The 11412-nt window shown below is 36.7% G+C and overlaps 3 protein-coding genes across 5 annotated transcripts; 2 read left to right on the top strand and 1 right to left on the bottom strand.

Moving 5' to 3' along the window:
• The first annotated feature begins 390 nt into the window (after positions 1–390).
• LOC110773927 (disease resistance protein Roq1-like) lies at positions 391–6620 on the top strand. The gene is made up of 5 exons (XM_088246532.1): positions 391–786; positions 3256–4348; positions 4488–4769; positions 4883–5956; positions 6093–6620. The coding sequence occupies exons 1-5, from the start codon at positions 437–439 to the stop codon at positions 6618–6620; spliced, it is 3327 nt and encodes a 1108-aa protein (XP_088102658.1). The 5' UTR covers positions 391–436.
• LOC148297377 (uncharacterized) lies at positions 1132–2604 on the bottom strand. Its single transcript, XM_088246545.1, has one exon. The coding sequence runs from the start codon at positions 2602–2604 to the stop codon at positions 1132–1134; it is 1473 nt and encodes a 490-aa protein (XP_088102671.1).
• A 1571-nt stretch (positions 6621–8191) lies between the features above and the next one.
• LOC110773947 (uncharacterized) lies at positions 8192–11412 on the top strand. Of its 3 annotated transcripts, none has more exons than XM_021978457.2 (4): positions 8192–8504; positions 8649–8781; positions 8905–9072; positions 9968–11412. In XM_021978457.2, the coding sequence occupies exons 1-4, from the start codon at positions 8317–8319 to the stop codon at positions 11249–11251; spliced, it is 1773 nt and encodes a 590-aa protein (XP_021834149.2). In that variant the 5' UTR covers positions 8192–8316; the 3' UTR covers positions 11252–11412. The 3 variants fall into 3 exon arrangements, with proteins under 3 accessions (XP_021834149.2, XP_021834148.2, XP_021834147.2); XM_021978456.2 differs by having other exon boundaries at positions 8902–9072; XM_021978455.2 differs by having other exon boundaries at positions 8193–8504; positions 8899–9072.

The raw sequence follows: 11412 nt of genomic DNA, 5'->3' as shown, positions 1-11412 counted from the left end.
TGGGAGAGTTTGTCCCTGTTCTTGAGATTTAAGTGAACCTTAATTAGGGTGTTAGAGCTTAAATCCAATTACAAAAATTGATCACAAAAACTACATGAGCATATGAAAGAATTCAAATTTATATTTTTTTAAACTTTCGTGTCAAGAAAGAAAGAGAATAGAGTAAAATTGTCCATACACCAGAGCTCAAATTTGACAACATAATTAAGGTACTAAATCTTCATATGTTTCTAAACACACTCATCGATATAATAAGTCATACAATCTGCAAACTTTTTTGTTGTCTCTCCGTGTAGAAACTTTTCTGTTGGCATTTCTGTAAAATCCTTAAGATGTAGACATTTTCCAACTTCTTCAGCACATTTCGCTCTTAAAAGATTGTACTTTTACAGGCCATTTGTATAGCGGTTTATGTCAACACGGCATTAACACCTTCATGGATGAAGATGAGCTCAGAAGAGGAGAAGAAATATCAAGGACGCTTCTCACAGCAATTGAAGACTCAAAGATTTCTGTCGTTGTGTTCTCTAAAAACTATGCCTCTTCAAAGTGGTGTTTGGATGAACTTGTTAAGATTCTTGACTGCAAAGAATCGAATCAACAACGGGTCATCATCCCAGTTTTTTACAAGGTGACTCCATCAGATGTACGGAATCATAGAGGTAGTTTCGGGGATGCATTGGCTAACATGGAGTGTAAATATAAAGATAATATGGAGAAGGTCAACAGATGGAGGGAAGCTCTTTCACAAGCAGCAAATTTGTCAGGGTTCACTCTCTTGGACGAGTAAATTTCTAACCCCCTTACATAATGCTTGTTATTTTGTTTTGTTTGTAATAGGTATAGCTGTACTCTGGTTCTTAGTTTTATGCTTTTCTCCGTTTTAATTAATGACTTAGCTAATCCTAGTCCTGTTAAATTTTAATTTGCAGAAGAATGGCATTACATTTTCATTTGAGAAGAACTGCTTTTCTTTGTTAAATTTCAAGCATGGATGTCAACAGTGGCGGATCCAGGAATTTTGTTTGCAGGGGTCAACGTCTAAAAGGTTAAAAAATTCTATACAAAATAGAACAAAAAAATAAAATAAAACGATAATATTATAATTCTTAATTAGTAGAAAAAACCACATTACAATTGTCCACGACGGGTTTTCATATTCTGAAAACGTTGCATTATAGAGTCATTATCAATACAAATAAACACATCTTTCTCAATATAAACAAGTAAGCTATCACTCAACCATTGATCTCCCATTCGGTTGCGAAGTGGACCTTTCACAATATTCATAGCAGAAAATGCTCTCTCCAGAGAAGCTGTTGCAACCGGTAAAGTTAAGGCTAATGTGAGAAGCAAATAAACATAATTAAATGTTTTATGCAACCCTTTCTCCACCATTTTTCTTGCAAGGCTACCAATCCCTTTCAATTGAGAAAAATCGCTCCTTGTACGCATATGATGAATATAAATCCCAAGTTGATCTTCAAGTACCAAGAGGTCTCGGGGAGTAAAATCTTGAGGATAAAATTCAGCAAAACGAAGTAGCTTTTGTTTATCAAAAGCTCTGAATGAATCATCCGGACTCAAACATGCCAAACAAAGAAGTAACTCAGTATTTACCTCACTGAAACGATGATTTAGTTCCGCAAGTTGCCACTCAATGATCTGAATAAAGATATCCACACGATAATGATGGAGATGTGTTATTCTAGGAGCTTTCCGATGTGATCTCCATTGAGCTACATATGCATCATCCATGTTTGGAACCTCAATATCATGTTTGCCACAGAAGGAAGATACTTGATCAAGCAAGGCTTCAAATGCATTCTCTCTCATGTGTTGTAGTTGGTCTTTGCAATCTTTGACTAAAGCCATTGCATTCCCAATATCTTGGTCTTTCCTTTGTAATGCTTGTGACAAATCATTTGTGATTCCCAATATAGATCTCTTGAAAAATAGGTGAAATACAAACTCAAAAGATTGTATATCTCTCAATGACCTATTTGCTTCACCTATATTATCAGTGGAGCCATCCTCAATAATCAATTTAAGCACTTTCACCACAGATTTGAACATGGAAATGATACTAAGTAATGTACCATAATGTGAGTTCCAACGTGTATCACCGGGACGCTTGAGACAAGTTTCTTGATTTAAACCTCGCCCTGTTGGAAGAGTATCTTTTTCAAGAGCTTCCATAATATCCTCTTGTAGTTGATCTCTAAGCATGTCACGACGCTTACATGATGCTCCAACAATATTAACCAAGCTATTGCAAGATGTGAAGAAAGTGGCAATATCAGCATTTCCCTTTGTCACAGCCACAAGAGCTAGTTGAAGTTGATGTGCAAAACAATGAATATAATAGGCACAAGGATTTTCTCTCAAAATCTGTGTTTTAAGACCATTGAACTCACCCTTCATATTACTAGCTCCATCATATCCTTGTCCTCTTAGCATAGAAATGCTCAATTCCTCTCTTGAAAATAATGTGTCAATAGCCTCCTTCAGTGAGTTTGATGTAGTGTCGCTAACATGTTGAATGCCCACAAACCTTTCAATTACATCCCCACTTTTGTCCACATAACGAAACACCACTGCCATTTGTTCTTTTATTGACACATCACGCGATTCATCAACCAATAAAAAAAAACCCAAAAAAAAAAACCCAAAAAAAAACCACTTAAGTGGAACGACGTCGTTTTGACGTCAGGAACAAAAAAAAAAAAAAAAGTTCTGGCCTTGCGCGCGCTGCGCAGCTCCTGGCTATGGCTGCTCCTCTCTTTTGGGCATTTCATCAAACACATTTTGGGCATTTGCAGGGGTCAAGTTCTTTAGCTCCTATGGAGGATTCCGGGCTTGCGGGGGTCAATTGACCCCCCTTGCCCCTATGTGGATCCGCCACTGGATGTCAAGGTTGACAAAATTAATACTAGGGGGTGTAATTTTTTTTTAAAAAATGTTAACTTTCTATCTCTGTCTCTATCTAAACTAGGGACAAGAAGTATGAAGTTTCAATCCTCCTACTTATAATAAATTATTTTTCTCCGTTTCAAAAATTATACTACTAAATATTTGATAAATATAAGATCGTGTATTTTAAAAATAAAACTAGTTTTGATTCCAATTCTTGACAAACTTTAATTGGAATCAGTTAATTTATTCATCGTTGCTCAAAATTCTCTTATTTTTTATTTTTTATTTTATATAGAAATGCCATGTCACTAAATGCTTCATATTCTTTTCAATTGGCAGGCATCAATCTGAATCTAAGTTTATCCAAAACATCATTGAAGAGATTTCAAAACACGTATTAAACCTTGTGTGTTTGGAAGTGGCAAAGCATCCAGTTGGAATGCAAGCTCAAGTACAATTTATGAATAAGCTAATAGATTTGGGGGAAAACGATGTACGTATGGTAGGGCTATGGGGAACTGGTGGAATTGGTAAGACCACAATTGCTAAAGCTGTTTATAATTCAATTGCCCACAAATTTGAAGGTTGTTCCTTTTTGGCAAACGTTAGAGAAAGGTCAACGTCACATGAAGGTTTAGCCAAACTGCAAAAGACTCTTCTTTTTGAGATTCTAAGGGGAAAAAAATTGAAGGTGACCAATGTTGATAAAGGAGTCACTATGATAAAGGAATGGTTGAGTCGTAGAAAGGTTCTCTTGGTTCTTGATGACGTGGATGACATGGAACAGTTACACGAATTAGTTGGGGCATGTGATTGGTTTGGTGCAGGCAGTAGAATTATCATAACAACAAGGGATAAGCAAATGTTAACTGCTCATGATGTTAATTTAATACACGAGGTCAAGATTTTAGATGATGATAAAGCTCTTGAGCTCTTTAGTTGGTATGCCTTCAAAAGAAGTGGGCCTCCTTTTGGTGATTATGTGAAACTTACAGAACGTGCAATACGCTATGCTCAAGGCCTTCCTTTGGCTTTGAAAGTTCTTGGTTCTTGTCTATATGGTGGAAGTATTGATAAATGGGAAGCTGCATTGGATGGTTTCAAAAGCAAGAAAATTCAAGATGTTCTCAAAATAAGTTACAATGCATTGGATCATAGCGTACAACAGGTTTTCCTTGACATCGCATGTTTCTTTAAGGGTAAAAGTAGAAACTATGTGACAGAAGCTTGTGAGCTAAACACTAGATATGGCATTGAAGTACTCATAGAAAAGGCCCTCATAAGTGTTGAACATGGAGATTATATTCAGATGCATGACTTACTAGAAAAGATGGGTAAGGACATAATTGAGCAGGAGTCGCCCACTGAACTCGGAAAACGTAGCAGATTGTGGTTTCATGAAGATGTCAAGCATGTCCTGACTAATAACACAGTAAGTAAATTAAATTATATATGTGAGTGTAATGTATTATTTAATTCAATAACTAACACATGTTGTGTGTTAAGTATAATAATTTTTTAAAATTATAAATACCTTTTAACACCTAGTACATTTTTCTTTTTTCTATTAGGGAACAAATAAAATCACAGGTATCGTGTTAAATTTCCCCAAACAAGATGATGAGATATTCTTGAATGTTGGTAGAAGCTTCTCGAAGATGAAAAATCTTAAAATTCTCATAAACTACAATGTATACCTTTTTGGAGACCCCAGTTCTATCCCAAACAATTTGAGAGTGCTTGAATGGCATGGATGTCCGTTCCAATCCTTTCCAGCCAACTTTCGTCCAGAGGGACTAGTAGTGCTCAATCTGCCTGACAGTCGCATCAAACAACTAGGGGAGGGATTGAAGGTGAACTCTCTCTCATCCCTTACTATTTTTAAGAGGTCTCGTTTATTAACTGATGTATGTTGTAAATTTCTTTAATGCTATCCATTTTATTTTTATTATTTTTCATTTCACAGCATTTGACAAAGTTGACATCTCTGAATTTCGAGGGATCTCAATTCCTAATTGAAATCCCCGACCTATCCGGCTGCCCAAACTTAAGGTACTTGAATGCGAAACGTTGTACAAGTTTAGTTGAGGTTCATCCATCTGTTGGATATCTTGATAAACTTGAAGAACTGGACTTTTGTTTCTGCCTTAAACTCAGCAAGTTTCCAAATAAGGTTGGGTTGAAATCTCTGAGAAGATTTTTTCTTATTTCTTGCATAAAGTTGGAGAGTTTCCCAGAAATTGTGGACAAAATGGAATCCTTAAATGAATTGGACCTTTGGAGAACTCCTATAAAAGAGTTGCCTGCATCAATTGGACATCTGATTGGGCTGAAAAGATTGGGCTTAAGAGGAAGTGCTATAAAAGAGTTGCCTTCATTCGTTGGAAATCTCACTACCCTGAAAGAGTTATCGTTAGGTGGAACTGCTATAGAAGAGTTGCCTTCATCAATTGGAAATCTCACTGCGCTTGAACGCTTAGATTTAGAAGGATGTGAAAACCTTGCAAATCTGCCACAAAGTATTTATGGGTTGCAAAATCTCAATTCTATTTATCTCAGTCTATGCCCAAAACTTGTCACACTTCCAAATAACTTGATCTCTGGAGTTTTATCAAGTGCAGAATCACTTCCTTTGGAGGGTCGACTTTGGTTGTCGACTTTGGATTTTAGAGAGTGCAATCTATCAGACATTGATTCCTTGGAGAATTTTTGTTGTTGTTCCCACATAACGACAATGTTTCTATGCTACAGCAATTTTGTCAATCTACCTGTGTGCTTTAGCAAATTTGTCAACTTGCGGATGCTTGATTTGAGGGGTTGCAAGAGGCTTGTAGAAATTCTAGTACAACTTCCAGAGTCTATACAATGGGTTTGCGTGAGTGATTGCATATCACTAGAAAGATTTTCAACATTGTCAAAGATATTGGAAGACGGAGACATGCAAGGCATTAGTTACATGGACTTGTCTAATTGCCATAGGCTATGCCGTATGCCAGGGTTGGACGTTTCAAAGATGGCAAAAATTGTACTGAATAATCTGGTGACGTATTTATCTTTTTTCTATATAATTAATATGCATACATTACATATATTGTTAATACTATACTATGTACGCTGCACCTGCACGCACGACTAATTAATAATAATATACATGCCTGTGTTGTGTTGTGTTACAGAGGAGGCATGAGGGGATTCTCTTTAAACTACCTGGCAGTGGCAGTGAAGTTCCAGAGTGGTTCACTTTTCGTAATTACTTTGATGACTATGATGAGAGTAAATTTGATTACATTGATGATTATGGCAGGACTGTTCGTAATTACAAACTTCCTATTGAAATTCCTTGGACTTCCGTATTGGAGAACACAAAATTGGTTTTGTGTGCTGTTTGGGAAATTACAGAATCATTTGTTAACCCTTGTTCTCTTAGATTTGATTTGTATGATTATCTAGATACGGTGGATGTGTCTAGAGGAGAGATAGGGGCAGGTAATGTGTGGCTGGAATGTTTTCGAATTTCTTATTATGAACAATTAAAGACGCCTACTTTTCGAGTTAAAGTTTCGGGCCAAGGGTTGCGCATCAAAAGCATTGGGGCCCACCTGGCTCCTGTCAGTATGTCAATGGATGGTGATGATGATGGCAAACATATTGATGAAAATGAATTAGGTGATGAAGTTCGACCCAGAACGAGAACAAAGATATAACCTCTCTCTGCATTTCAATGTGAGTTCGCATCACTTTATTTTATTTTATTTTTTATTATTAGTATTAGCCTCCCTTTCAGCACAAAATTGGTAATGAGTTTTTATTTTTAATATTTTTACGCGTTCTATTGTTGTTTACCATTTAGTGTGTTTCAATCGTAGAAGAATTCTAAGTTAATTACGTTTTGTGTACTCTCTTAGGTGTTGATGTTGAAAACTTACTTCGAGTCTGGACCAAAAGGTGAGTGGCTTTACTACGATGTTGAAAACTTACTTTGAATCTAATGCCACGAGTTTATTGTAACAATGTGAGAGTGTTTTTTTTTGTTAAGCTGGTATGTGATTTTACATGACTGATATAACTGAGTATATGAGTAGGCTGTTAGCTCACGCCTCATTTGTTTTTATCTTGCAGATCATTAAGTGAGTCATTTTCCTCTAGGAAGAGATTATAAGCTGGGTGCCCCAACTGTTCGTTTTTGTATCTTTAGCATGTCCTTATTTTCAAATATTTCTATTTTTGAATGCCTCTTGGCGAGACACCTCAAGACAACTTCCTCTTGATTATTTTGATGCCATAATAATGACCTTGTGTTGTATTATTAGTCCTAATATGAAACCGTGATGTCTTTATATTTATTGTTTTACTATCTTCCTATTTTAACATCGTTAGTATATGTTGAAGAATGTAAAAATACATAAATTCATACATATGATAGTTGGTAGTTGGATGTCACGCGTAAGTAATCAAGAAGTTGATCTAATTAACTAAGCTTGAATTATTGAACACAAAACTACCATGTACTGGTGTTATGGGTGGCGAACATGAATAATGCAAAAATCTGGGCGTCCATGTTGAGAAAGGAGAAGGCATCTCTGTTTGGGTATATATTGCCCATATCCGATTTCTATCATTCACCCCCAATATGTTTCTAAGATTCTCTTTTGGTTTTTAGAAATGCAAAGTGTGTGACCCTTCTTATTAATAGAATTTGAGTGAATTTGAGTTTGACGGTAGGGAGGGGATTTGCTATATATATATATATATATATATATATAGGAGATTTGCTATATTTACCTACAAGTTCACAATAAGTTGGTGGGTTATTCTAGTAATAATAAATATATTTTAAGGTACTTCTAGCAATATATTTCATATCAAATTAATTTAATTTCACCACTTAGTCAAATTATGATTTTTGTTCTAAGCTATTGTATGTATTTTTTATTATTTTCGTACCTGAAATTTGAGAGTTGGTATTGAATTGGGAAAATTATAGTTTATGGTGGGTAATCCAACGAAAATTATATATTTTAAGGTGAAAAAAAATCTAAAATACGAGACTATTGCACATTTCTTTACGTAAGAGTAAATACATTTTTTATTTTTAATAGTCTTCCAAATCATACGAATGCATTTTCCCATGTATTTGATACGGATTTTTCAATGATGCCCATATTTATACTTCTTTTAAATTCATTTTTAAAAAAATACACATATACTAAAATATCATCCGATTTGATCTTTTTTTTTTTTAAATTAATCCACGCATAAAACTGTTTTTTTATTTTTCCCGAGATATAAAAATCATAGGAAGAGAGACTGCGCGATTGAAATTGAAATTGATCGTTTAAATTCTGCCTTTTCGTTCATTCATTCGAATATTGAAGCAGAAGAAAAAGAAGAAGAAGAAGAATGGCGTTGAAATTTCTGAACAAGAAGGGATGGCACACAGGGAGCCTTCGGAACATAGAGAACGTGTGGAAGGCAGAGCAAAAGCACGAGGCCGAGCAGAAGAAGTTGGACGAGCTCCGCAAACAGATCGTTGAAGAGCGCGAGCGCTCTGAGTTCCGCCTTCTCCAGGAGCAAGCCGGCCTCGTCCCGTAACCAATTCTAATCTTATTCCTTTTTCTTTCTTCTTAGGGTTTAGGTTTAGGGTTAGGGTTAGGGTTAGGGTTGGGGTCTCTGTTTTTTCTTCAAATTCGTCAATTAATCCCTAATCAACTGCAATTGATTGTTATTTGCAGGAGGCAAGAGCGGTTGGAGTTCTTGTATGATTCGGGATTGGCCGTTGGGCGCCCTGGTGGTTCCGATAGTTTCAAAACCCTTGAAGCCTTACCCAAGACCGAAGAAGCGCCTTCCTCCTCTGCCGCCTCCAAGGTAATTGTATTTATGATCTTTAATTTCCCAAATTTGTGCATCAATGATATTGTATAAAATGTAGTGCAACTACAAAGTCATGTTTCTTATGATCCTTTGTGACTACTGATTCTCCAGCAGCAGGCATCAGCATCTGTGCCAGGAGCTCTGTTCGAAGAAAAGCCTCAATCTGCCAATGATGCTTGGAGGAAGCTCCACTCGGATCCTTTGCTTATGATTCGGCAGCGTGAGCAGGAAGCCCTTTCTCGTATTAAGAACAATCCTGTCCAGATGGCCATGATTCGCAAATCTGTAAGTTTGTCTTTTTTTACTTTTCTCTTGCTCACTAATCAAGAATAAATTAGTTATGCCAGACAGCATAGTTAGAGATGACTTGATGATTTCGAAGTCTGCCAATTATATAAAATAAAAAATAAATAAATTATGTAAATATAAAAATATGGTCATAGGCGCCATGTTGGTGTGCTGCATAGGTTTTAGGACCTGAAAGACAGGATTGGGGAATCATGATGTCTGATATGTGGAAGAAAAAGTAGTTTGTTGAGAAAATTAACGAGTTGGATGCAGAAGAAGTGTGTATGAAGGCAGGCTGCCAATAAGAAAAATGATGTAACTGGCTCAGAGAGGATGAAAGTTTGAAGAAAAAAACAGGGAGAAGAAGAAAAAGAGTATAGCTAAGACCAGAACTTTTCAGTGTTAACTAAATGCTCCCTCCAGAGAGCATTTCTGGACCAACCATTCACGGGGAGCTGATGCAGAAGTTAAAGGTGTTAATGGAATTAAATTAACTTGATTGTAGCAATGGGATAGTTTTTATTCAAGTGATGCAGCCATTGCTGATTAGACAAGACTCGTTAATTACAGAAGCATAGCTAGCCTCTTATTCTGAGGAAGATCTTTTTGTCCCTTGGATCATGACCTCGGTAGATCTATAAGTCTTCACGATTTGTTTTTAACTTGAGTAAATAATCAGAGTTCTTCTAGCAGTAACTTCAAACAGCTGTAGCTGTGTTTCTGTTCACGTGGCATGGATTGCACCCACGGTTTACACCACAATAGCATTTTTTTACTAAGGTTTTTTTTGGGTCTTTTGCTGATTTTATCAGGGTTTTAGTAGATGTCTATGATTAGTTTAAGAGAATGTTTGACGTGTATATGCTGATCAATTTTTTTTTTTCAATAAAAGGTTGAAGCAAAGAAGCCCGCAGAGAAACTGCATGACAAGAAGGAACATCAGAAGAAGAAGCACCATACTGGTGCTTCAAAGCATAGCAAACATTCATCATCCATGCAAGCATCAGATTCAGAAAATGACACTGCTGAAGTGGAAAGGAGGAAGAGTGGTCATCGTAAGATATCAAAGTATGTTAAGCATTCAGATTCAGAAGATGAATCATGTAAAAGAGCACGTCGACGTGAGAACACTGTCAAGCATTTAGATTCAGAAGATGAATCACGTATCAGAGCACATCGAAGTGGGAAGAAGCCTGTTAAGCATTCAGATTCTGAAGATGAATTCCGTTACAGAACACGGAGAAGTGAGAAGAACCATGTTAAACATTCAGATTTAGAAAATGAATCACATAACAGAGCACATCGAAGTGGTAAGAATCCTGTTAACCATTCAGATTCTGAAGATGAATCGCATTACAGAGCACGGAGAAGTGAGAAGAACCATGTTAAACATTCAGATTTAGAAGATGAATCACATAACAGAGCACGCCGAAGTGGGAAGAATCCTGTTAACCATTCAGATTCCGAAGATGAATTGCGTTACAGAGCATGGAGAAGTGAGAAGAACCATGTTAAGCAATCAGGTTCAGAAGATGTATCACGTAACAGAGCACATCGAAGTGGGAAGAACCCTGTTAAGCATTCAGATTCCGAAGATGAATCCCGTTACAGAGCACAGCGAAGTGAGAAGAACCATGTTAAACATTCAGATTCAGAAGATGAATCACGTAAAAGAGCAGGTCGAAGTGAGAAAAACCTTGTTAAGCATTCAGATTCGGAAGATGAATCACGTAACAGAGCATGCCGAGGTGAGAAGAATCAGTCCATAAAAATTGGAAGAGATGATGGTCAAGGTGATGCCAAGGGAAAACATGACAATTTAGAACTAGAGAAGTACCCCATGAAAGGTCGGAATGAATCACACTACAAGCGTCGAAATGTTGCTCCTAAACTTTCAGAAGAAGAAAGAGCTGCTAGGCTAAAGGAGATGCAAATAGATGCTGAGTTGCATGAAGAGCAAAGATGGAAACGATTGAAAAAGGCCGAGGAGAATGATGCACTGGAAGCTACACAGGCTGTCAAATCTAGTGGCAGGAACTTCTTGGATGCTGTTCAAACTAGTGTTTATGGTGCTGAGAGGGGAGGAAGCTCAACAATTGAGGAGAGTGTACGTCGCCGAACACATTATTTGCAGGGCAGATCTGAAGCAAGTGAACGGAATGCTTTTCGTCGGTAATGCTGTTGTGTTTTGTTGTTTATTCAGGTCCAATAATCCAGGTGTTCTATACTTTACCCCATTGTTCTGCGTATGTTTTCATATAACAATAGTTGTTTCCTCTAAATGTGTAATGGTTGTTCTTGAATGTTAAGTTGCACAAAATGATCGATTTTTTTTTT

This window comes from Prunus avium, chromosome 1 (genome assembly GCF_965620075.1).
Source record: "Prunus avium chromosome 1, drPruAviu1.hap1.1, whole genome shotgun sequence".
Taxonomy (NCBI): Eukaryota; Viridiplantae; Streptophyta; class Magnoliopsida; order Rosales; family Rosaceae; genus Prunus; species Prunus avium.
This window is presented reverse-complemented; position numbering and strand designations above follow the sequence as displayed.

Coding starts and splice junctions, on each gene's coding strand:
- LOC110773927 (XM_088246532.1), top strand. CDS start 437: ATGGATGAAGATGAGCTCAGAAGAGGAGAAGAAATATCAAGGACGCTT. Junction 4,349..4,487: donor ATGTCCTGACTAATAACACA/GTAAGTAAATTA, acceptor TTTTTCTATTAG/GGAACAAATAAAATCACAGG. Junction 5,957..6,092: donor AAATTGTACTGAATAATCTG/GTGACGTATTTA, acceptor GTTGTGTTACAG/AGGAGGCATGAGGGGATTCT.
- LOC148297377 (XM_088246545.1), bottom strand. CDS start 2,604: ATGGCAGTGGTGTTTCGTTATGTGGACAAAAGTGGGGATGTAATTGAA.
- LOC110773947 (XM_021978455.2), top strand. CDS start 8,317: ATGGCGTTGAAATTTCTGAACAAGAAGGGATGGCACACAGGGAGCCTT. Junction 8,505..8,648: donor GAGCAAGCCGGCCTCGTCCC/GTAACCAATTCT, acceptor TGTTATTTGCAG/GAGGCAAGAGCGGTTGGAGT. Junction 9,073..9,967: donor TGGCCATGATTCGCAAATCT/GTAAGTTTGTCT, acceptor TTTCAATAAAAG/GTTGAAGCAAAGAAGCCCGC.